We start from the raw sequence: 26,082 nt of genomic DNA, 5'->3' as shown, positions 1-26,082 counted from the left end.
ACCCCATTCGCACCACCTGAGCCAGGCACACTTAGCCGAGAACCGATGAGGAAAATTTCCTATTACAAATTGAAAAATCTTCAACATTTTCATAACTGACTTGCAATCAGTTTGTTTATTTCATTTCTATCGACCCTCTAGTAGTGATGCCACACTGCAATGAGAATTGGCCACACACACTACACGTATCTATGAAAAGTGCCACACAGATATGCCTGAAATGATTAAAGGTCCTATTTAATTTTGGGAGCAGTGATTTAAACAAAAATGTCAAGATATCCCATTTTATGCATATGTGCATGTCCATTTTACAAAAAAAAAAAATCTTACCATATAAAATTTTTGCAATAACGCTAATTTCTCAATAAACCATAACTGTAAACAGTCTGGAAATATTTTTAATATACCTAGTGTTCACATTTTGTGTATTTAACAAAACTTAACATCGATTATACAAATTCAAATTTTACAGAGGTCTTTTCTTTTTAATCCCTAACTCTAATTTTAGAACTATTTCAAAGCACTAATGCTGGGTTTTTGTTTCATCTGCAAATGGTAGATTACAGCTTTAAACGTTGGCAAACCAACCCAGCTTTTCCTACCTCATCTTCACAGATTAACTCTGAGAGGTCGATGCCACTTGCAAGAACCTCCAGTATGAGGTCCTGGCCATCAACCAACATCTGACTGGTGTCCGGGAGGACGCCCTCTGTCGTTGAGTTGAAATTGTCGCCACGGCAATCGGACTGGTTGTTGAAGGAGACGGTAACTTGCCAGGGCCTCATTTCGTTGCCCGTGTCGGTGCCAAAGTTCGAATCGTGGACCACCGTGATGTTGAAGTCGAGGTCGACCGCGGGATCACGCTCATCAACAGAGAGGTCCGAACCGATGGAGATGGAAGTGGAGGTGATGACGATGCCTACGAAAGGAGAATGGGAGAAGGGGAATGAGGGGTGACTCTGACCAGGGAAAGAGGATATTATGCATCAATCTCACAGCACTGCTAATTCATCAACAGCCCTTCTGTGTCTCTATAGCCATTATACATGTGTACCTGGCAGGGAGCGTACAAACTGTGGGGAGGCAGGAATAATGAACGGAAGGGATCACAGGAAATCCAAACCCCTTGTGTCATGTTGCTTCTGATATGCTGTAAAAGTGGTTACTTTTGTGTGAGTAAATTTTTCATGCTCGGCTGGGTAAGAAGAGTTTCCCTTCTTTCTAAATCCGCAGAATTAAGACATCGACCACAGAAACATATGGCATGCAAAAATATTTGCATGCTTTTATTTTAACACTAGCTTCTGGTTCGTGAATTGCGCAAAAATTTCAACACTGCAAAAAATTTCTACTTTTACAGTACAATTGGGAAAATTCTAATTACTGATACATTTGAAAGTAATTAGGTGAAACAAGGAGATCAAATGAGAAAGTTAAGACAGCGTATCCCTCTCCAATCTGGCGAAGTAATCCTAAATGTCTGAAAGGTTGAATTTAATCCTGTCTTGACCAACACATGAAAATGTCATTGCCATTGATACTGTATGCAAACAAGTAACTGATGGTAACAACAGAGTTAACTCTAAGTTACCTGGGCTATTTAGCGAGCTTGAATTCCTGGGGGGGCATTATGGCCCCCCCTTCAGATCTCGGCCATTGATTGCGCGATCGCCGCAAAATTTTGCAAGACTGTTAAGTTAAATTTTCAAAAAATTTGCATTTTCTTTTTAAAATTAATTAATTATGCAAATACATGCAAAAAACCTAATTATAAAAAGCTTATGGAATGCTGATTTTTGGTGTAAATGTTCCTAGTGACATTCCAAACATTTGTACGTAAAAGAAAATTCAGTATCAAAATTAATTTCTCATGTTTTTTATTGTTTTATCAATTTTTAATGTATTTCTTTGTTTTTCGAACTTTTGTTTTTGTTATTTTCAGCAGAATTTGTCATACACATTTTATGAAGCATAATTATACTAAAATAAATTGATTTCAGCCATTGAAATTAAAAATATGAATCTTTATATGAATTAATTGAAAAACACAATTTGTATTGACTTTGTACACAAAATCACATTTTTGAGCAATTTTGGGGTTGACAAAATTTTTTTGAAGGGGCGTGGCTTCGGAACAGTATGCCTGGGCGCGACAAATTTGGTCTCAAAAGTTGCGCGAGACTCGAAAGTAAAAAGTCAGCAAGCGGCACGGTGAAAAAATTTTGCGCGCCAGAATGGTCGCGGAATTTGTCGAGGGGGGGGGGGGGCATTATGGCCCCCCCAGGGAAGTTAGGGTTAAGGCAATCTCTTCATAAATACAGACAAAACTGTACTAGCCCATAGTGTTTTGGCAAAGAGCAGCAACAGGAGTCGCGATGATGCATACCTCGGCAACCATCGTTGGGTTGACAGATGATGTTGGAATCGTTGATGAAGTTGACCTGGAAGGAGGGCATTGGGTTGTCTCCCTTGGCGACTTCCACACAGAGATAAGGCATGCTGGAGCAGGGGACGTCATCCAGCGGTAACTCGGCCTGGACGCTGGCTAGGACCACCGTCTCACCTGCACTGATACCTGCAGAGACAATTCAATTTAAGAGATATAAATAACAATGACTGAATGTTACAATTTTTTTGTTTATTTTGTTTTTGTTTGGGGAGGGATGAAAATAACCCCAAAACAAATCCTCTGTCACATGTAAAATTTTCAACAAAGCATTGCAGACAATTTATATAATTTCACATCAAGTCAAACATAAATCGATAGTACAATGTACATGTACTGATTGGTGGAATTCATTGTGGTTCTTGTGCAGGTAAACCGAACAACACTCTGAAAAAAGGCATTACACTGAACAAGGAAAATGGTAGGGGAGGCTCACACATTCTAGTGATGTAGTGATGTAATTCCATATTGCAATACCCATTGCTTACTAAGTCCACCTATGTATAACTTATGTAGTCATGCTTTCTGGTTTTTTGTTGTGCTTCTTTGAGCGCACAATAATGCACTCTGTCAACACTCTTGTTTATTGTGAGATGTTATACAATTTCGAAAATATTCTTATTCCTCATCCCAGTACCCAGTATAACCAATTAATAGTTGTTCAAATGTAAAAGTCTAAAAATGAATGGATTATGAATGAATGAAAATGAAAATGAAAATGAATGAATTATTAAACTCTTTATGTGCCATGGTGGAAACCCCTTGAGTGCCACATTATTCTGAGACTCCAATATTGTCATGCTTTAAGAAAACATTCTGTTTTCAAATTTGTTACTTTTACAGATTTCTTAAAGCTGGACATATAGTGAGTAATGTTGTAGAGAAGATGCCAAGCTTTGCTTTGATGTTAATTGTATGACAAATATATGACTGTTTTTCTTACAAATGACCAGTACAGTAGCTAAATATTACTGTTAAGGCATAAGTTTTGTACACATAACAGTTAAGTTACAAAAACTTAGAATTTACACGCAAATCCAGGAGGGAACATAGCTTGATAGTAATTCAAAACATAAAATGCAAGCTACTACTATAAAGGAACAGAAGCACGAGAAACATTTTCATTGTACTGTTTTATCAATCGGTTTGAGCAGGTTTGTGCGCATGAGCAGAATATGCGAAGTTGGCACTCCGTCAACTGAGTCGGATGTGCGAACGTGGCACATAAAAAGTTAATAGAGAGCAAATTGAAGAGCATGTGCCTTCAGAAATGTACTCAGTAGTATCTGACCTCGTCAAAGGGAGACTCTGATGTTTGTTAAATGAGGTTGCGTTACGTACCAGTATCACCTTGCCCGGCTATCAGGGGAACATCGAGGTCCGCACCCAGCTCTCCCGAACCGTCCTCCGAGCTGCTCACAAACACGCGCTCGATTTTCCACAAGTCGCTTCCACTGATGGCGGCTGACACGTCGCCCGCTGTCAGAGACACGTCCAGACGGACGGGATTCTCTTCATATTCAATGATGTTTGCGGGGAAGAGAACGACGAAGGAGCTCTCGACAATCTCGGTGACTGAAGTGAAGAAAAAATGGTGAAGAACAAGAACTGAGTGGTTTCAAAGAGGACATAATATTACATTGACAGCATTAGGAGCTGATCTTTTGAATGCAAAGGCAAGTACTATGTATCATGATGTAGTGTGTGGTACACACATTCTTCTTGCGCCATATTCTGTTATGATTACAGTACGCTTTTGGAGCACATTGGGAAGTGGTCCCCTTTTGGTCTGGAATGGTACAATACGGTACACTTTGGGAGAGTGCAAGCGCTCCCGTGGAGCAGGTACATGGTATGCACTGCACGTTTCACGAGAGTACTTGTGAACGTAGCCTATAGATACCAACCTCTACAGGCCACTTTTTCGCACTTCATGAGGACAGAGGTCGGGTCGAGAGAGAAAGATGGCATGGCATCTTCCTGGGCGCTGATGGTCAGGCAGAGGTCGACGGTGTCACTCGGACAGTCAAAGTTGGGGAGATCCAGCGACAGCTGGACGTCGGGAAAAGTGGCCTCCTCTCCGGCAGTCACCGCGCGGTTCTGGTTCTCCGACGACAGCATGACCGGGCCACTCCACAGCGTGGTGCTGCCGTTGCGGAGGGACACTTCCAGCTCCCAGAGATCAGTGCCGCTCACACTGCCCCAAGCTGCGGCGGGCTGGACGGAAACATTGAGGGACAACGTCTGGTCGGCAGTTCTCTCCAGGATGTTGTCGGGTGTGTCAGCAAAAGAGAGCACGATGTCATCAATCTTTACACCTGGTGGTCAGTGAAAAAAAAAAAAGGAAACCAAATTGGTCATCAACATCATCTTCTTAATGTCTTTTTTTCTAACTCAGTCAGATCAACTTTATGTCTGTTTTTATTTTGTTTGGTCTTCATTCTGAGATATATAGTCTGTGGAATAAATGTAGGTAAAACTAAAGATGACATGTATTTCATCTGGCCACTAAAATATCACTCACACTGACAGATGAGATGGGAGTACATTGTATAACCAATTATGTGATGACAAAAGTATTACACCACATGAGATCAGATACTGTTACTGCTGTTACAAGAATGTGCATGCACACTGCTACCTAAATGTCTACAGGTCTGTCCGTCTGTCTGTCTGTCTCCATGTGTCCAGCATTGATTCCGATGCAGATGAAGATCTCCAACCCCATACATCACCACTCCAAAAACAAAGTTGCAAACTGCCACCACACGTACATGGCATTGCAGCAAACACGAGGAACGGTAACTGAAATGATCTAATTTTGCCAGTGTCCAAGACAAAAGCTAAAGTGGGGATGGTGGGTTAGCCGGGGATAGGTCCAGTTGAGCTCCGGCTTGCAGCTGTGTGTTCTGAGAACCAGCAGGAATGGTAGCGTCCAGTTTCTCGCCGATCACACCCGTGCCATTCATATAGCTTGCCAGGAACATCTAACATCAACAAAACATATACGCAAAAGAAGTTTGGTACATGTAGATGCCAGAATGGAAAAATCTTGTATGGGGGTTGTATTCTTGATGATCTTGTGGAGATAAAAAAGACAAAAAAAAAATTAAAACTAGATATATCGCTACGGCTACTGATATGCCTCCGCCATAATGCATGGTTCTCCTAATAGGTCTATAGTACAATGTATTGACAATGTGTGATGACAGTTTCACACAATTGGCAAAATATCAAAATGACAGGTTTGACACAAATGTGCTGAATGTTCACTTTCCTAGAACTAGGTTCAATTGGATGAATGATTAAAATGTCAGAGTGCAGGTATTTGGGGAACTGATGATTTTTACTTGACTTTTGACCCTTTTATAAGTTTATGCATTGAGTAATTTTCAAGGTATTGAGAAAAAGTATAATTTCAGTATCAAATGGGAAAATAGCATTATCTAAACCTGGCCTTTGACCTTTGACCTCACAGTTCCAAAGAGAATCACTGTTAGGTTGAACATGCATAAATATGTAAGTTTCATGATGATACCTTGAGTTACTTTCGAGATATGGAGGAAAAAGTGCAATTTAGTACTTTCACTTGACCTTTGACCTTTTGACCTTTGATCTTTTGGCAAGAAACTTCCCCAAAAATATATATTGGGTAATACATGCCATACATCAAGTTTAAAAAAAAAAAAAAAACCTTCAGGCATATTGCATTTTAACCCTAACTTACCTGGGCTATTTAGCGAGCTTGAATTCCTGGGGGGGGGGGGGGGGGCATTATGGCCCCCCCTTCAGATCTCGGCCGTTGATCGCACGATCGCCGCAAAATTGTGCATGAACATAAAGCCGGATGTAATCTACAAGACTGATAACTTAAATTTGCAAAAAATTTGCATTTTCTATTTTAAATCAATTAATTATGCAAATATATGCAAAAAACCTCATTTTCGTCTGTAATTGGCTTATAAAAGCTTATGGAATGCTGATTTTTGGTGTAAATATTTCTAGTGACATTCCAAACATTTGTGTGTAAAAAAAAATTCAGTATCAAAATTAATTTCTTATGTTTTTTATTGTTTTATCAACTTTTTATGTATTTCTTTGTTTTTTCGAACTTTTGTTTTTGGTGTTTTTTTCAACGGAATTTGTCATACACATTTTTTGAAGCATAATTATACTAAAATAAATTGATTTCAGCCATTGAAATAAAAAATATGAATCTTTATATGAATTAATTGAAAAAACACAATTTGTATTGACTTTGTACACAAAATCACGTTTTTGAGCAATTTTGGAGTTGATGAAAATTTTTTGAAGGGGCGTGGCTTCGGAACAGTATGCCCGGGCCCGACAAATTTGGTCTCAAAAGTTGCGCGAGACTTGAAAGTAAAAAGTCAGCGAGCGACGCGGTCAAAAAAATTTGCGCGCCGGAATGGTCGCGGAATTTGTCGAGGGGGGGGGGGCCATTATGCCCCCCCCCCCCAGGTAAGTTAGGGTTAAGGAAAGTAGTGATATTTTGAGGAGTTGACCTTGACCTTTGACCCCCTGACCTTTGACCCATGACCCCCAACTTCCCGAGATAATCACTGCCCATCGGTACAAGCATATTTAAAGTTCCATGAAGATACCTAGAACCATTTGCGAGATATTGAGAAAAACATGAAATTTCAATTTTTTTTCACAAAATAACCTGTGACCTTTGACCTTTGACCCTGTGACCCTAAAATCCACACAAAGTATTATCCCCCAAGGATATACCCTCATACCAAGTTTGATGTAAAACCACCACACGGTTCTTGAGATATCGACAAAAACACAACGGGACAGACGGACGTACGGACGTACGGACGGACGACCTCACGGTGATATACTTGTGTGTCTACCCCTTTGTTCTCCCTTTTGTTAAAATAGACACACAAGCAAAAATTTTAGCCACACAAGCCTGACGGAATAAAGGCCATCTATTGTGCACTATTGTTCTCCTAGCCACACAAGCATACTCTCGTTAGCACGCTACGACGGACGGACGGACGGACGCTACGACGGACGGACGGACGGACGGACGGACGACCCGAAAACATACTGTAATGCCTCCGGCCACTTCGTTGCGGAGGCATAAAAAGGGAAAGGTTACTGCTTTTCCTGGATAGTTCTGTGACATACACTGTATGTGTAAGAAAGAGAAAGTGCATGGACATGCTATACTGTATAAGCTGTTACATTCGCTAATTTCATTAATCACTGTTGGACCTCAAATTTACCAACACAACAGTCGCATTGCCAATTGGCGAAAACAAAATCTTGTGAAAATGTCTTTGACCCCCTCAATCGCAAAAATATCTGAACGCAAAAATAACAGCTAAAACAGTATATTAAAAGCAATGAATAACATGTAAAAGTACAATATATATCTCAATATGTCAGTATAGCATCCCCCTCTGGCACTGTGCTGTCTGCAAATCAATCAAACCTACTGACCTTGAGACCAAAGCTGTCTGTTCCCATGATACCTGCCCCCGAATCGTGACTGACGTACTGGACGTCAACTCGGATGTCGAAGTCTGCGTTTCCCTTCAGGAGGGGATCCCCCATGGTCACGTCCGAGATCGTGCCATTGTAGATGCGGACACCTGGACAGAGGAGCACGACCACAAGGAGATCCGTCAAAGATGGGCTAATTCTGCTACTGGTACTACACACATATCCCAAAGACACTTGCCCGAGTAAATGTGGGACTCATCCTCAATGGGATATTATGTCACAAAAAGTGGAGAATCCTATTTTAAAGCTAACTAAATGCATGAACATTCTTCTTAGGTTTTAGATATCTAAGATTAAATCTGCGAAAAAACAAAGAAAATTATAAGAGAATACGACATATTTCTTATCATAACTAACTGAAAGTTCCTTGTTATGTTATGAGTGAGGTATCATTGGAAAGGTTTTGTTTTGCTCTATCTGATTATCAGTGTACATTTAAATGTTTGAAAATGACACTCAGTCACAATAAAAAAAAAATGAAATAGAACTAGCTCATATCACGGTTGATGCACAACAAGATATTTCTGGGTATTGAAGCTGTCGGTCTGACGACATCATTGACTCACTATTTGCATATCATATTCATATTGACTGTTCAAGAACTGCTGTGGTGAAAACAAGCGAAACTTTGCTAATTTTCATCCCATTTTGATCAAATTTTCACTGGTTGTGCTTGTAAAATTCCACTCTTCATTTTCAGATTGACTTTTTATTGGTCCAGAGTTGCCCGTTTAACTCTTTGTGTGCCGATGGGCTAGAAAACACCGCATAGCACACGCCGCCCTAAAGTCTCTGTATAGCATGGTACACAAATAATGAATGTTAATGAGTGCAATGGACAGAACATTTCAGGAGGTGAAAGATGAAATGATCCATTTAACGAGGCGCAGCCGAGTTTGAATGGATCAAACATTTCATCTTTCACCGAATGAAATATTCTGTCCATTGCACGAATGAAAAACATTTCTTATTTGTTTTATATAGCGCATAAAATAGATCCTTGTCTTATTTTGATGTTTTATTAATTTAGAAACAAGACAGAATCTGAGATCGCGAGAGTGCTCACTGAGAGCTATAAGCTAGCACGCCGTCGCATCTACACACTGCAAACACAATCGTTTACACGCGTAGGTGCCGGGCTCTCAGTGAGCGTGCAACAGAGCAAATCTTATGGATCCAAAAATGAATGGTAAATGGAGCCACAATTGCACGGATGATGACGTCATAGTGAAATGGGCCGAATGATCAATGTCAAACGACCAATCAAATGACAAGGATCTCTTCAGGCGTTACATAAAAAGGCTTAACTCACCGATACAGTCCACTTCCGCACAAGCATAGAGGCCATCAACATCCGCTGGTACCCCCTGCAGTCTGAAGGCTGGAGTGGCGCTAAGTCCCCGCTGGACTTGTACGCACACGTAATTCGCGTCTCCACACACTTCGTTGGTGAGGTCAAGGTTCACACTGATGGGGTTCAGTGTGGTTACCATTCCTGTCAAGACCATGTATGGTAGAGTTCACTGAAGCAAATGTCACTGTGGTAAATCATTGTCTAGTTCTACTCCTTCCCTGGTTTTGTATGTTACTATTCTTCCTTGATAAAAACTACTTCTTGCTGTTTCATTTCACCTTGTGCATGTTAAAGACCAGTGTGCTTTCCATCAGCACTAACCCGTCGAGGATGGGCTGATTTTGCTACAACATGCCGTTCCCATAGACACCTGCACGAGTATACTCAGGACTTGTCCTCAATGGGTTAATCAATTAATAAGGTCTAGCAAGGATCAAGATCTTTTGTGGGAATATTATGGCATACAGCTCCGAAGTCTGAAGATCTGACTAAACACTGCACACTTCAATTCTTTTGTTGCCACTCAAACCTTTTTTTTTCTTCTTCATGAGAATCAACAATGGAACTGGTGATGCCACTGGCAAAACTGATTATCAACAGCTGTACTTGATGGTAAAAATTCACTCTACTTTGCTGTAATCAGACTTGAGTATATCAAGATGCATAATGGAATACATAAAAGACAGACAAAACGGAAACAAAGCGTTGGCGGTCGGTCGCACCTGGGCTAGCTCCTTCCTCCCCAACCTGACTGGTGTTGGCCACGAAGCGCCCTGTTCCGACCAGACTGTTTCCATCTGCCTGGGCGTTGCCGTAGACCTCCACAGTCCAGGCGTCACTCACGTTCACCAGATCGGACGATTCATCGGTGACGTCCAGCGTGACGGTCAGGGTCAGCTCATTGCTCTCCCCCTCAGTCAGAGGATTGCCACTGACCACTGTAACGTTGGTATCGCTGAGCAGGACACCTTCATCACGAAACACACAATCAATGACAAAAATACTTCTTGCATCACACAAAAAGATTTCAGTTGAATGGGAAGAATTTATCTGGAGACAATAAGCCTCAATTCTCTCCAAGTCTCAAAGATGGAGAGAAAAAGCCCAGAATGCTTTTGGCGGGAGCACTCAGCAAACTTTTGTAGTCTTTTTTAGTTCTGGTCATTTCCAGGATGTAATTAGATGTGCAACTTGATAGGTGTACACACTTGTATATCATATGTCGCTAATATCCAATGCATAAGCTACACAAAAAAACTTACACTAACAATCCTCTTATGCATCTCTGTTTTTAAGTAATTCTCTTTTTATTTGGAGGTTGCACTGGTAGTCTGACTAAGCTTTGCAACTACTAGAGAGGATATGAAAAGCTCAGAAGTGAAAGACAGTCCCAAGAGGTATATATACAAATTTGCACACGTTGTATACACATGTACTTTACTCAGTATTTTGACAAATCTCACTTACCAAAAAATAAATAATAATACTAAAAGAAAACAAATATATATACATATATTATATATATATATATATACACACACACACACACACACAGTGAGGGGAATGCTTTTATCACCTGTACACTGGAAAGGTGCACAGGCAGTACGCTGACTCCCAGTTACAGAGAATGTCTCGGAGCTCGTCGGGTTTCGGGTAAGCCTGCCGCAGACGTAGCGGACTTCTTCGCACGTTCTGTATGAAGGGACGGATAGATCCAGGGTGGCAAATGCCTGAAATTGTATGGATCCGCCAGCCGCCAGTGGGACGTTGGTGGTACTGCCGATGTCGGCGATGACCAGGCCCACCTCGGTCTCGCCGGGCTGGTCCGATCGGCTCCCGAAGACTTCGATGTCCCAGAGGTTGGTTCCAGACACGCTGGCACTCTCGACGTCGGCAGTGAATGTGAGGAGCAGCGAAACGGCATTGCTGGGATTCCCCTCTTGCAGCGTCCCCGTCGATGAGTCAACCACACCGCTGGCGATGTGGACACCTGGCAATGACACAGACAATGACAAGGACAATGATTAGGACAGAGACCACCAAACAATGAATCCTTCACTGATACTTCTTTGCCCATCCCTTCAATTTCCAAATATTTTTTACAACTGTTATTTTTTGAATGAAACACATAATCAGTACCTGACATTAAGATTGCCATTTCAAAATTAACTTTACGATTGGAAAAAAAAAAAATGTTGACATGATCTCAAAGCAATAAAAATTTCTGTACATTATTTCGGTTCGGGTCCCCTGAGGCTGTTTAAATGGAAAATCACATGCATTTCAATGATGTTTCATGATATTTCTACAAGTACATTGTAGTCGGATTGCATCATAGAAAAATAAGAAGATTTTAAGAGATCTAATTTTCACTTAATTTTGATACCGCATTAAGAGGAGGTACGGAATTAGAACTCTGAATTACTAAGTCGAAATACAGCCTTGATGAAGTATGGAATGTTTCATTTGTCTCCAAATTTTGTCTTTGGAGAAAAAGCGACAATGAAAATGGAATGAAAGCATATTAGACAAATGTTCAACATCCCACTGTAATATTTTAGAATTCTAATGTATGTTTGCATGGATTAAAGGAGTTTCCCCTTCATCTATAACACCTCCCTGGGAAAATAATCAATATATTTGCACCATTCAAATTCATGAAATTCTTCCGTCGAGATGTTTTCATTGCAACTGATTGACAAATTGCCCTACATCGACGTAAGTTGGAATCCTGCTCGAGTATGTACGCCCATGATTTTTTTTTCATGGCTACTACTAAAAACACAGTGCTTATTTACGTCGATGTCTTTTTTTTTTAAACAATGTACCTTCACAATTAACTGGCTGGCATGCAAGAAGGTCTCCTGACAGCTTGAAGTCTCTGCTGGGGGAATTCCCCTGCTCCAGCTGCACACAGATGTATACAATCTCACTCTGGGGACAAACGGTGAGGGTGGTCAGGTCAAGGGCCAATGCTATGTTGTTGAAGCTGATGCTGCTACCAGCAGAAAGGTCAGCATTGGCCTCAGCTGAGGTCAAATTAGCTGTGACCTGATCATAATAACCCTGTCAGGGAGAGATAAAAGACAAAAACATGAAAGTCATAACTATATCTCATCATTAACGCTTCCCCCCCCCCCCCCAGAATATGCTTTCTTTGTTGTGGGGATAGCACTAGCATGCGCATGAAACTTTATGCAAACATATTTGCTACTGCTACTTTGGTTTTGCACTGTCCTTATGTTATCGTACCTATTACTTTTCATATATAAACATAGCACCAATACCCTTAGAAACGCCCGTATAAAGCGTCATATAAATGCAATCATTATCATTATCATGTCTTCTGCCTGATTGAACAACGCAACAAAAAAATAAAAAATAAAAGCCCAGCTGACACTGTTGACAAAATCATCGCATTAAATGAGCAAGCAAATTACTACAGGTTAACTGAATAGGAAGCTAGCTGTGTGAAACAAACCATCAGTGCGACACTGCAAGTTTATACCACATAATAGACCTTTCTATACACAAGCTAGATAAAGCTGGCAGAGGTATCAGCTGTTAATGGAAGTCTAGTTTTTTCACGTGGCCTCCGCTGAAGCCTGTCATTCTAAGCGATCTATGTAAACTCGAGAACAATTAAGTCAAGGTGAGCAAACATGTTTCCCTCAGTCCCATCTATTTGTACTCACAATGGTCCTCTTCCTCCTCCTGCTACTGCCACTGGAGCATTGGTCAAACTCGCAGACGAGGATGTCGAGGCTCCACAGACCACTCCCGACAATGCTGCTGCCCGCTGCGCTGGACGTTGCCGTCACAGAGAGGACGACATCATTGGGCGTCCGCTCCAAGACTGGATCGCCACTCACGACGGTCAAATTCAGAAGTGTTATCACAACGCCTTCACAGTGGGAAAGAGATATTTAGAAAAGGATAGTCATGTTCAAGTTTTCCACTCCCTCTTTAATGATATCCCTTTACTTGTATGTTCTGTACGTTAAGGCATACAATAACACAAGCAGTATTCACGGTCAAAGATATGTTTGGACAAGGCATACATGGCTTCTTTTTTTCTCTTTTTTTTGTCTTTTGAGAAATATACTAAGTGTAACAAACATGGTAAAGTTGATGTGAATTGCATGGGGGCAAAAGAAGATTCTACTTCTCGACATCTCTTCTTCAATTCTCAATATACTCAATCTCTCCTTAAAATATCAATAATTATTTTTCATTATTATCATCATCATCAATAAACTTGCCATCATTATTGTCATAAAATATCATTACAACTCTCACTACAATTTCTACAACAACAACAACAACTACTACTACTACTACTCCTACTCCTACTACTACTACTACTACTACTACTACTACTACTACTACTACTAGTACTACTACTACTACTACTATAGCAATTGATAAAATCATCACCATCATCATCGGCAGCAACAACAGTAGGATGAATCATTACATCTCAAAACACAAATGTAGATTTTCTGACAGAGTCAGGAAATTCACAACATTCTAAAGTTCACATTCACAGACTTCAAGATTTCAGCCACCACTAGACAAAATCTGGAGTCTGTAGAAAGACCTACCTAGGCAGTCGATTTCTGTGCAGGTGAGAAGGGGATCTGACAGGGAGAATCTTGGAGTAGAATTGGCGTTGGCGGAGAGCTCTACGCACATGTAGAACGTGTTGCTGTCGGGACACACGAAGTTGGACAAGTCGAGGTTCCAGGTCACGTTGTCGTATGTCACCAGCTCTCCGGGGGCGACCGATGCCGACAGGTCATTCAGGGGAATCTGGCTCTCGCTGAAGCGCTCGCCGGTTCCGTTCTCGTACACAGCTGCGTAGACGAGGACAGACCACAGGTTGGCACCACTAGTAATGGTGGTGCTCGAGTCGGTGACATTGGCAGTGATGTCGAAGACGATTGTGCGTGTTGCTTCAAACTCCACAAAGGCTGAGTCATCCTCGACGTTAACAGTCAGGCTCGTGAGGTCAACCCCTTTAGGGAAAAAAGTGGATCACATATCAAGATTACATTTTTCCAGGGATTAGAGGTTATCAAACAGAACCAAGATGATGACACATCTTACAGACATATTTTTACTTAGAATATGATTGTTCTGAAATCTCATCAGTACATATACAGTGTATGTATTGTATGTTGGCAGAGCTTTAGTTGATAACTGCATGAACAAGATTACAGTTTAACATTAACTTATCTACACATTTCACAAAGGAGCCAATAATCAGAAGAATTGCAAATTTTGCAAAGATATTCTATTCTTTTGTTATTCTGTGTTCTAAAGTACATGTACGTAAATATGTACAATCCATTCTACATGCACCAAGGAATTTCGTGTTCTGCATCATTTATGCCTCAATTCACACACGCACTGGAACTCAAACCATGCCTGTGTTTATCAACCCCTCAAGTCCTGGAAGAACTTTGTAGCAAAATTACCAACCTGTCACCATTTAATTGGTCCCTCTAAATTTCATAACACAGAGATTAGAAAGAAGCCGCTAAATTCAGTTTCGAATCTGTCCATCAGCTGACCTTTAACCCTATCTTAACTGGGGAACTGGGGAAAACATGATTTCATGCATAAATTTGCATATTTGATTTACCAAAAATAGAAAATCAATATTTGTCTATTGTATGACCATATAATCTTGTAGTTGACATCCGGCTCTATGCTCGGGCAAAATTTCGCAGCAATCGCACCATCGGCGGCCAAAATCTGAAGGGGAACAACAACAACAACAACGACAACGACAACGACAACAACAACAACAACAACTACAACAACTACAACAACATGACGCTTACCTTGGCAGGCGAGTAGAACACAAGATGTGTCATTGACGAACGAAATATCTATATCGGCGGGACTGATGTTGTTTGACCGGCTGGCACGGACGCACAGTCTCTCCATCCCGCTCAGAGGGCAGATGTAATTGAAGGTGCCCAGCGCCACGGTGAGATTCCGGAACTCAATGGTGACGTTGGACACGCCCTGGTTCCGCTGCATCTCCGTGAGCATGGCTTGCTCGTTATAGTCATCGGGTCTGGAGGCTAGGAAGAACTCTAGTGCCCAAACATCAGTAGCTCCTGGAAAGAAATAAAGGGGGGTGGTGGGGGAGAGGTACACTGTGCTCTGAGAGGTGGCTTTGGCAAACTTTAATCTGTCCATTATAATCTGATAGTAGAAATATAAAAGAAAAATTGAGCTACATGTATGTAACAATGTGCTGATGATAACAAAGTGGTAGCATATGATGAGAACAATGTGGAATTGGTTGTTTAAAAAAACAAATTGAGTTGAATGAAAGATACATAAATATATAAGAAAGTGAGTTACCAATAAATCTTGTTTTAACTACATGTATGCTTTCAATAGAATTTTTATTGATTCATATTAGTTCATGAGTGAAAAGCAATCTTGCCATGATTTTTTTTAATACTGATTTTAAAGAATGTGTCCACTGGCACTACTAGCCTACCTATTTTTGTTATAAACTTTACAATGACTACTTGCACCCAAAAAGCATTGATCTGGAATGTGCAGAAGACCAGACTTTAAGATACAATATTATACCACAGAGACAAGCAACCCCACTGAGTTTTGAGAAAACTATAATAATCAAGCCTTTTGATTGGAAAGAAAGTAGGAGTGGTTTCAGATAACGCATATGAGTGGTTCATGATGTGTGAAAAAAAAGAAGAAAATATTGTAGGTAGAGTGCAGTGATTACTGACCAAACTAGAGAGGCAAGCATCACAATACCCTTTTGACTGCCCCCTATCGAAAATAATATTTGATCCCTGCACAGATACATTAGGAAAAGTAAGTCTTCTTTTATAAACAGTAATGGACAGTGTAAAAATTATCATTGACCAAACTACTGCAGCTAATACTACATGCATGTTACATCTTTGACTGCCTGCCTACTTTAAGATGCAGCCCCTTTAAAGGATCTGTTTGCATTTGTATACTTGCTCTGTTTCCCACCAACACTTGTACAAATACATCATTACAGAGAACAATTCTACATAAAGAAGCACTCGCAGAGCTTTTTGATATGTGAACAGCATTACATAACTTATGCCAAGGTACGGGATTGCTAGCCACAAAATGACTTACCTCTAATTCCGGCAGACTGTGGATCCACCATCAAGGAGACGTCAGCATAGAAGCTTTCCGGCCTGTCTTGGGCCTCAAAGAGGATAAACCCAGGCTGTAAACTCAGGTCAACACTCTCTATCCTTACACCTGCACAAAAGAAAACAATTACAAAAGTATATAGTCGATTAAGACCAAATTAATATCTGCATGGAACTTCCTATATAAACGTGCCCACAGACCAAGATAATCTCAAACTAGATGGGAAGACATCACGATTCAACAGGAGATGAAAGAATTCAGCTGAGTTTTTACATTCATGTATCCTTCCCAGACGCCCCTGTCAGGAGTCAAATTTATGGCCATGTTTTCACACTGGCGCCATTGTATTGTAAGACAATTAGGAACATCCAAAGACAACGCTTGTACGTCTCACACAAAGCATCAACCTTGAATTGCAATTTGTTAAAGTTCAAACAAGACAATATCTAGATTTATATCTTTCAGACTAACAACTGGGGCTTATTTGGCTCAAGAGTAGGAAAGCAAGAGCAGCTTCCATAGGAGTGTGTAGAAAAATTATCGCAAGGAAAAAATAGGGAATTCCAATTGAAACAAGAACTAAGAATGATTAAAATTCAGATTCTTTCCTTAAAATTTAGCTTCTTTCCTCAAAATTCAGAATACTTGGTAGGTCTGCTGTATCTTTCTTCCACTGTCATGGCATCAATTGATATGAATGAAGAAAATGAGGTAGAGCCATGCATGGTTTCCATACTGAAAAGGTTCAAAGTCATTATGATGTGAAACAAGGCTTCTCTTCTATAATTTCTTCAGTCTTCTTCGCAGTTGCTACAGATAGACAACATAAACCACAAAAGTACAATTTGTGGCTACTGTCCACTTTCAGTCTCATTGTCCAGGCATATGACATTGTTGGTTTTCTATCAACCTTTATAGATTCAGATTTGTTAGAAATAATGAAACTCCATCATTGGTAGTTATACAAAATATAATTTAGTTACCCACAACTGTAAAATAAAGTCTGTGGTATTCATTCTCCATGATTACATCATGTTTGATACAGACTTTGAGCACATAAACGGGGTTGCTTATTTTGCCTGATGACAAAAACTGATAACTTCATGTCATCAGAAAGGAATTTTAGCTTTTAAACTAGGAAGGACAGAGAGGTTACCCCCACCTGTGCAGTCAATAGGTTCGCAGGCGGTGAAACCCTCCGGAGCGATATCCAGGGTAAAGTTTCGGCTGGCTTGCGGATTCTTTTTTACGACCACGCAGAGGAAGGGCATCTCTGGACAGGTGCACTGGGACAAGTTGAGGCTGAGCATCTGTGGGGCCAGCATGATGGATTGGCCTCGGGTGATGTTACCGTCCAGGAAGAGAGGGTCATGCATGGCGCAACGATCCCCACGACCGTCCCTCTCCGTGTTCGTGAAGACGTCCAGCTGCCAGAAGTCGCTGCCAGAGAACTGGGCGCTCTCAGGGCCGAACATCAGCGTCACGTCGAAGGACACGTCCTGGCTGGTCGCCCGCTCGAGCACCGGTTCGCCGTCCGTGAGGTTGAGAGCGACATCAGTCATCACGACACCTGAGAGGTCACAAGGAAGCAAGCAGTGAAAGCTGCAACTGAGTACCAAGAGATTGCAACCAAACGATTTACATGTAGGAGTGCCATACTTTTGTCATTTCTTTATACTGCACAAGGGTATACATTATATTTTTGTGAATTTCACGAATCGCTTGTGAACAGTGTAACATGCAAAACCAAAATATGAAATATGTGTAATTTTGTAAATAATATTACATCAATTACAGATAATATTGTGTGTAACTAGTAACTACTATAGGTCTATAATTAAATATGCTAGATAGGCAATGATGAGCTATACAACATGCTATGTACAGTACTTTAAATGCAGAACACACTACTTGTTTTACATGTATTATTATAAAATGGGTTCAAGAATGTAGCCAATTGGAAGCGCTGAAATGAGTCACGTGTGCGTGCATTAATTTCTTCAGGTATGCACTAAGAAGAATCTCTCTTCCACCTCCCTGGCCTGACGTACGTCACAATGTTTACACTAGCAGTGCGCACTCACAATCAGTTGTTACAAGTGCGTCACGCGCTACTATACGCGCTGTCAATCCTGTAAACAACTTCTAGTTTGGACCGCGGGCTGCCACAACAGCCGGCGGCCTTTCTTGTGCATAACAGTACGTGGCGTACATATACTCTTATACGTACGTACAGTACTTATGTGCGGGATTTCCGAGTGCGACGTGCGTAGCAATGTTTGGGACGAACTTCGGACATCTTGACTTTTGAACGAGTGCTACATGTAGCTGACTGGTATTGACCCACAAAGGTATGTGAATAATGCTGTTAGTTTTCGACCCATTTTATAAAACAAATGATGCACAGGATTATTTCGTGGCGTTAGTGAAGGTGCGGTGCACTCTCGAGTATTGACAACGGTTGCAAACATGCACTCGGCTGCGCCTCGTGCATGTCGTACCATTGTCAATACTCTCGAGCGCGCCGCACCTTCACTAACACACTCTATCCTGTGCATCATTTGTATAATAACATTCAGTACATGTACCAGTATTGCTTTTTACAACTGTACTCAATCTCATTTGTTTTGCGAAAAGGTGAAGTGACAATTTAACGAGATCGTTGCAACTGCGAAATAAATAACACGCAAAAATGTCTGACAAGCAGCAATTTAGGAAAGTACTGTATCTGCATGCAAGCAAAACCTTCAGTTCGTCCAGTATTAGATTCATGATTTAAATCCTTATGCCTGTACTTATAACTGTGCAAATGAGCTAGGGACACCCAGGGATGAAAATGCAGCTTGCATTCTCTTCTCCACCACCATTTCACAGGAATATGATGACACTAAAAACAACAGCCTTAATATGGGAAAGTACTGACTAGTGAAATACACATGGATTGATATCACCTCAAAACACAAGGTGGATTGACAGCACCTCAAAACACAAACTGTAAGCAGATCAAAAACAAAACTGCCAAAAAACAAAACCACACCACACACAGAAAAATGACAGATACATGTACTTCCTCTTCAAATTATCTGAGCAGGGCATAATCCCATCCTTCCATACCTCGACAGTTGATGGGTGCACAGCCGATGTTTGAACTGGGCTGCAAGAATTCAAGGGTGAAGTTTTGGCTGGCATTGGCCGCACGGGACACCTCCACACAGATGTAGCTGAACTGAACACAACCGACATCTGCGAGGTCCAGGATGCCATCTAAGCCTGACACAGCCAGGGGCGTGCCAGCGACCAGGGTGTGTTCGTTGTTTGGAGCTGAGAGGGAAACCATCTGCAGACAGGTGAAAAAATCCACTGGTCAAGACTTGCCATTGTGACCACCGGCCTTCACACATGATGTCCAATTTTCAATCAAGCATTACATTACACACTCAGACCAATGACTATTTTGACCTTCTTGAGCACTACAATATTCAAATATTTGATTTTCTTTAATGATTTACAGATGGTCTTGATGTTCAATAGGTGAAGAGCTGTATGAACATTAGTTGAATTCTCAACGATTATAAATAATAATCTGTACTTGCTTCCCGTTGCTTGATATTTCTGGTGCCCAGTGAATGTTCAAATTATCTTGATAAACACCATCAACATGAATGATGGGAAATAACATTCAAATGCCGATGCATATTTACACAATTGGAGGATGAATGTATGTCTTCAAGTACCAGTAGCTAATATAAGTCCTTTTATGTCTGAGCCCCTAACAGTGCACCTGAAAGGAAATACCAACCCAGGCCTAGAAGCAGACTTACCTCTACGGCCAGGCGGTTATCAAACATGGTATCACTGCTGCTCAAGAAGATGTTGAAATCCCACAAGTCCATGCCAGAAACGCTTGCGCCATCCTCAACGGTATTCAGCGTGAGGGAGAGGGCAATGGGCTGATCGCTCTCAAACTCTCGCAGGTTGGCGCTATCGACTGCGACCATTGTGGAATTCAGAATGACGCCTGGAAAAAGAAAGAACAGGTAAGGAAAAACAACAACAAAAAAGAGAAAAACTTGATGAGATTGGGTGCCAAATACGACCCTTTGACAACTTGCAAATCTAAAAGCCAAAAGCCGTACACATAATATCAACATGGGATGAATGTCGGAAGAACAAAACAAAATAATTCGGTAAACATGATAGTTGGCATTGCATTGCAAAATTGGATAGCTTCGACCAAAGAGGTAAATCAAAACCATTCCAAATTAATTTCATACAATAAAACCGTTCATTGTTTGGCGGTAAACAAAAGAAATATGAAAAATGCATCACAGCTTAATATCAGGAATATATGAAACATCAGCCACTGACCAGATAATTATGATTGTGTGAGATTAAATCATCTGTAATATTTACTCACATGGGAGAATTTTTAGGAGACTAAATGGCAATACCAAATGACATTTTTGTGAATGTGTGTTGTAATTTTCTCTGATTTTTTTTTCTTCATTATTTTGTTGTTGTTGTTGTTTGTTTTTTTTTGACAAACTTACCAGCACATTGGATGGGTAGACATTGGGGCAGGATCTCCAGTGAATACCCAGTGTTTTGGGGATCACCCTTTTCCAGCTGTGTGCAGAAGTAAGCATCCTCCGGGCAGACTACATCCATTAGCGAGATGTTTACGGGGAGATTGGTGAAGTTGAGGGTGCTGCCGGAGTAGAAAGGAGCGTTGGCGAGCTCGCCGAGCTGCACCTCGCTTTGGGAGAGGATCGTGGTGCCATTGACCGAGTCGCTGAGGTATGCACGCAGTGCCCACAAATTAGTTCCTGTGACGTTGTCGCGGCCGGGCTCCGATTTGTAGGACACGGAGACCGTGAACGGTTCGGGGGCCATCTGGTGTTCTACAATCCGCTCGGGAGTAAAGGACATTCCATTCCGCGAAATGCCGGCAGCTGTTTAAAAAAAAAAAAGAGATCAAAAAGTTGAAAGATTCCTTTCCATACATACCAAGAGCACAGTTGTGAAGTCACTACAATCATCGCCTCACTGAATTTGGATATGTACAAAAATTGCCACTGATATCATTGTTTTGCAAGTAAATGTGAGGGTTCCATAATTTGTCTAATTTTGGTCTGATTTTAATGTCAGCGATTCACTCAGATTCACTCATTTTTATAACATCAATGTCAACAACGAGGGGAATTCTCTTTCAGGCCAGTGGGAGACAGAGGAGGGTAAAATTTTCAGTAAACTTTAAAACAAATCAAAAAAATTTTTCCAGGGCTTAAGACAAGCTGAGACAGGTAAACCATCCTGAGACAAATGTTGGCAGCCATCAATGAAAGATCTTTCATAATTGTATTGCTCCCTCCAAAATATTGCAATTTCTACAAGAACTAATATTCAGCGCATCAGATTCTATTACAAATGGGCTTATACAGCTGAGGAATCCTAAGAATATACAAGTGGAACTTGAGGATCGTTTTGCTATTTATCCTACACAGAGCATGAATTTGTTCAGTTTTAACCTCAGGAATTTGTGCTTTTATGTTTGTTCATGATTGTTTGAGTTTGTTTTGTTTTGATGTGTTTTGTTTTGGCCCATTACTAGCTTTCGTTCCTGCATCTGTTTTTGATTTTGTTTTTGTTTTTGCTCACTGATCATCTATTTTACTTTGTATTTGCATTGTGTATTCCTGGACACTTACTCTCACAGGTGACCGGCACACAGTCTAGAAGGTCAGCCTGGCTGGTCTGGTACATCAGGGTGAAGTCTCGGCTTGGAGACGCACCCTTCTGCAGCTCCACACACAGATACTTGACCTGCAATGATACAGTACGATAAAAAGAGTTGGCCATCTCACAACTAACAGATTGCTGCTGGTAATGCACGAGTTAACAAGCAAATTTAGAACCATGGCTCCTTTTTATGTTTTATTAACCCATCTAAGACTAATCTCAATCATACTAGGGCAAGTATCTAAGGGAAATGTTATTGTAGCAAAATCAGCTCGTCCACAACAGGTTAAAGTATCTCATCCCTGGGATAATACGAGGTGACCCTTTATTTATTTAAAAAAAATTCATGAATCTTCAGGAAAGCAACATCCCCCCCCCCCCCATTTTAGCAACATTTTTTCCACATTTTAGATTTTTTTTTCCCCTTCAAAACAGCATCAATGTTGATATCATATAATAAAGAAACATTGCTTTGGTTTATACTAATAACTGAGTGATGCTTTAAAGTTCACATCAGTATTTCTGAGTTTGATTGTGGTTAGCCTTCAGGGATGGTAAAGTTTTGGTTGAGATGGGGGATTCAGATTTGAGCTTTTTATGAGATAATTTGAAACCAGTATAGGAAATATGAAAGTGCATGCAATTCTAACATGAATTTAAAGTTTATTTAATGAAAATCAGTTTTGAAATGACTGAGATATCAAAGAACAAAGTGAAGCAAAGTGGTCCTGATAAAACTTGGGTCCCATCTTTCACTAGGACCTCTTTGTTTTTAGATATCTCAGCCATCTCAGAACAAATTCATATCAAATAAACTTTGATTTCCCCTCACATAAAGTTGCATGCTCTTTCATTTTTCACAAAAGGTTTCACATTATTTCACAAAAAGTTGGAAACCTAAAGCCCCATCTCAACCCAAACTATACCACCCCTTTAAATGGAGATGCCATCAGTAAATCAAATGTGTCTGGTGGAGTTTGGCCAAAGAACCTACCTCAGCACAGAGACTCGACGAAAGGTCCACATTCACTTCCACAGGCAGAGAGACCATTGACCCCGCCGTGATGTTCGTATCAGCCCAATCTCCAGCCGTCAAGGTGGTTTCAAACTGACGGATGGCGCCAGAGCCATTGGCAAAGGCATTGGTGAAGACGTGAAGCTGCCAGAGGCCTGCTCCGAGGGCGTCTGCTCCCGTGCTGTTGGTGGTGACGTTGAAGAGAATGTCGACGACTTGGTCGGGGAAGCCCTCGACCAAGACATTTCCATTTGGTATCTGAGTGATGCTCAAATCTGCCTCTGTCACAATGACACCTACGGAGAACACCCAAATGGAACAGAAAGATCACACAAACGTCGCTGGGGTGACAAGACCTTGTTGCTTGAATCTTGGTGAAAATCACATATTTGGATTAACTGCCAGATAGTAAGTCAAGTGATGTCCTGTCCAAATCTTAGCTGTCTAATATCCCCAAAATGAAGCCATCATGGCATGTCAAAGGAAAAGCGATCCCATTTGTTACAGTGCTTTGGTTGCCAGGTTCTTTGCTCTCCTGAACATTTGTCATTTTTGAGACGCGAGGTCTTCTCACCTTTACAGCAAAACCTGAATGCAGGTTGCTTCAATTGTCAAAATTGACAACAACAACAAACCAAAAACACTGTATTTAAGATATATCTTGCCCTCTCAGAAAGCAAAAACAAAGCTATTCATAGCTTAACCTGTACATTTCAACAGACATGTACACCTGGTCTTGTGTTGTTCGCACAGTATGTGTGTGAGTGTGTGTATTTCATGGAAGGAAACATGTGGGAGTTGTATCGAAAGGAGCATTTCTCATGATGTCCCTACGTACATGAGATTTCTCATCAGTTATAGGCTTTACTTGTCACTCCCTTCTGGATTGTATCAATACTCAAGGAGACTTCGGCAAAGCATGGTTGGAAAATGGAACATATGTGACTTTCTGAGCAAGAATTAGGCACTTACACACAAGGCATACTCTCCTTTTAGAATGCAAATTTCACTTCAATATTGTATAAATTTTAAATCAGTCAAATGACATACATGTACATGCACATGTATAACAAGGCTAGAATAGTCACTCAGTGATGAGACTGCAGAAAAAATGTCAAATCACAACTGATTGACAAATTGCCTTAATACTGGGTGGTAGAAGGCTTCACGGTGTACCACGTATTCTTTCTGGAGTAAGTGAGTGGCCCTGAAAAGGGCCTACCCAATCCTGACGTTTCGACGAGCATGTTCTCGCCGTTTTCAGGGCCACTCACTTACTCCAGAAAGAATACGTGGTGCATCGTGAAGCCTTCTACCACCCAACGTTCTACCACCACGGAAGCCTTCAAAGATTTCATGCCTTAATACTGTATATCAATGTACAAGTAAATAAGTACTGAATTGATCTGTGTTTTAGTAGTAGCAGGATTCGAACCTAAGACCTCCTAATCATTCGGACAGACAAATTGCCTTAATACTGTATATCAATGTACATGTAAATAAGTACTGAATTGATCTGTGTTTTAGTAGTAGCAGGATTGGAATCTAAGACCTCCTAATCTTCAGACAGGCGCCCACTCCACTAGACCACTGAGCTTCGCCCGACATCAAGTGCTGGTTCTAATTCTTATAGCATGCTGCGGGTACTGTGTAATTATTCAAATTCATGAAATTCTTCTATCAAGACGTTTTTATTGCAACTGATTGACAAACTGCCCTACATCAACGCAAGTCAGGGATGCCACTAAAACGCCAATCAATTCAGTGCTTATTTACATCAATGTAAGGCAATTTGCGATGAATGAAGCGGGATCTTTTATGTGCATGGGTCGTGACTCTCATGGGACCTCCATTTTATGTCTTCTGCGAGAGACAGTATTTTGCCTCTACCAGAGGTTACGTTCACTGTCATTAATTGGCCAAAAACACTCCAAAGATGGCATCCTTGCACCAGTCTCACCTTTGCAGTTGAGTGAAACGCATCCGACGGTGTTGCCGACCAGCGTGAAGTCGGGATTGGCACCACTGTTCTTCAGGATTTCAAGGCAGAGGTAGCTGCTCATTTCGCAAGTCACTCCGGACATGTTGAAAGCGACGTTGATGACATCGCTCGTTGTCGCATTGGTGAAGGCAAACGGGCTGTTGGAGGCTATTGGGGTTCCAGCCTGATGGAAAGCACCAGAACGGAGAGTAGCAGGGGAGGTTTAACTCTAACATAACTGCTGCTAACTTGTGTGTATTCATTGTCTGTGATACAATCAAACCTGTCTATAGCGGCAACCCAAGGGAGACAAAAAGAAGCGGCTGTTGTAGACAGGTGGCTGCAACAGACAGGGTCATTAACATGGCTTTTCTCTTGTGGGGAATTGTGTGTAGTGGTTGCATATGGCAGGTGGTCGCTATAAACAGTGGTCACTATTGACAGGTTTGACTGTACTTTGCAGAATGTAGTGTCCAGTGGGTTAAAGGGAGATACAGTGTACATGTATAAGCAGTAATCTGTCTACAGACTTGTGTAACAATTACTATTGCCATGGTAGGTAGTAAATGCAACACTAACACCAATGCTACTGTACTACTGCTACTACTAACTCATGTGATAGTAACAATAACAATCTTTATGGTGATTGTAACAAAGCTGTCTTACCACAGGATAATCAGTATCATAATCACTGAAATTGCATTTATGATCATCATGATCACTGATATGATCAAGCTGATGCTGCTGATGATTAGAGTTATCTATTATTATTATTATTATTATCACCATTACCAATATTATCTTCACTTGTACAAAAAGATCAA

At 41.0% G+C, this 26,082-nt stretch overlaps 1 protein-coding gene across 1 annotated transcript in view; it reads right to left on the bottom strand.

Annotated features, from left to right (window-relative positions):
- LOC139726092 (uncharacterized) overlaps positions 1 to 26,082 on the bottom strand; it is a 99,994-nt gene that overhangs the window by 55,885 nt on the left and 18,027 nt on the right. The window contains exons 13-33 of the mRNA XM_071637173.1: positions 25,238 to 25,442; positions 23,257 to 23,573; positions 22,232 to 22,346; positions 21,074 to 21,475; positions 20,345 to 20,541; positions 19,638 to 19,860; positions 17,686 to 18,093; positions 16,503 to 16,631; positions 15,188 to 15,469; positions 13,943 to 14,356; positions 13,034 to 13,242; positions 12,167 to 12,404; positions 10,915 to 11,328; positions 10,061 to 10,306; positions 9,297 to 9,479; positions 7,922 to 8,073; positions 5,314 to 5,433; positions 4,354 to 4,756; positions 3,788 to 4,021; positions 2,387 to 2,575; positions 603 to 919 (exon numbers count right to left, since the gene is read on the bottom strand). Of these exons, the coding sequence (XP_071493274.1) occupies positions 603 to 919; positions 2,387 to 2,575; positions 3,788 to 4,021; positions 4,354 to 4,756; positions 5,314 to 5,433; positions 7,922 to 8,073; positions 9,297 to 9,479; positions 10,061 to 10,306; positions 10,915 to 11,328; positions 12,167 to 12,404; positions 13,034 to 13,242; positions 13,943 to 14,356; positions 15,188 to 15,469; positions 16,503 to 16,631; positions 17,686 to 18,093; positions 19,638 to 19,860; positions 20,345 to 20,541; positions 21,074 to 21,475; positions 22,232 to 22,346; positions 23,257 to 23,573; positions 25,238 to 25,442 (5,397 nt within the window). The remainder of the gene's footprint in view (positions 1 to 602; positions 920 to 2,386; positions 2,576 to 3,787; positions 4,022 to 4,353; positions 4,757 to 5,313; positions 5,434 to 7,921; positions 8,074 to 9,296; positions 9,480 to 10,060; positions 10,307 to 10,914; positions 11,329 to 12,166; positions 12,405 to 13,033; positions 13,243 to 13,942; positions 14,357 to 15,187; positions 15,470 to 16,502; positions 16,632 to 17,685; positions 18,094 to 19,637; positions 19,861 to 20,344; positions 20,542 to 21,073; positions 21,476 to 22,231; positions 22,347 to 23,256; positions 23,574 to 25,237; positions 25,443 to 26,082) is intronic.

The sequence above is a fragment of the Diadema antillarum genome, unplaced genomic scaffold (genome assembly GCF_040938485.1).
Source record: "Diadema antillarum isolate AM-2024a unplaced genomic scaffold, OU_Dant_1.0 seq00000079_RagTag, whole genome shotgun sequence".
Lineage (NCBI taxonomy): Eukaryota > Metazoa > Echinodermata > Echinoidea > Diadematoida > Diadematidae > Diadema > Diadema antillarum.
The sequence above is the reverse complement of the archived record's forward strand: the minus strand, read 5'-3'. Positions and strand labels throughout refer to the sequence as shown.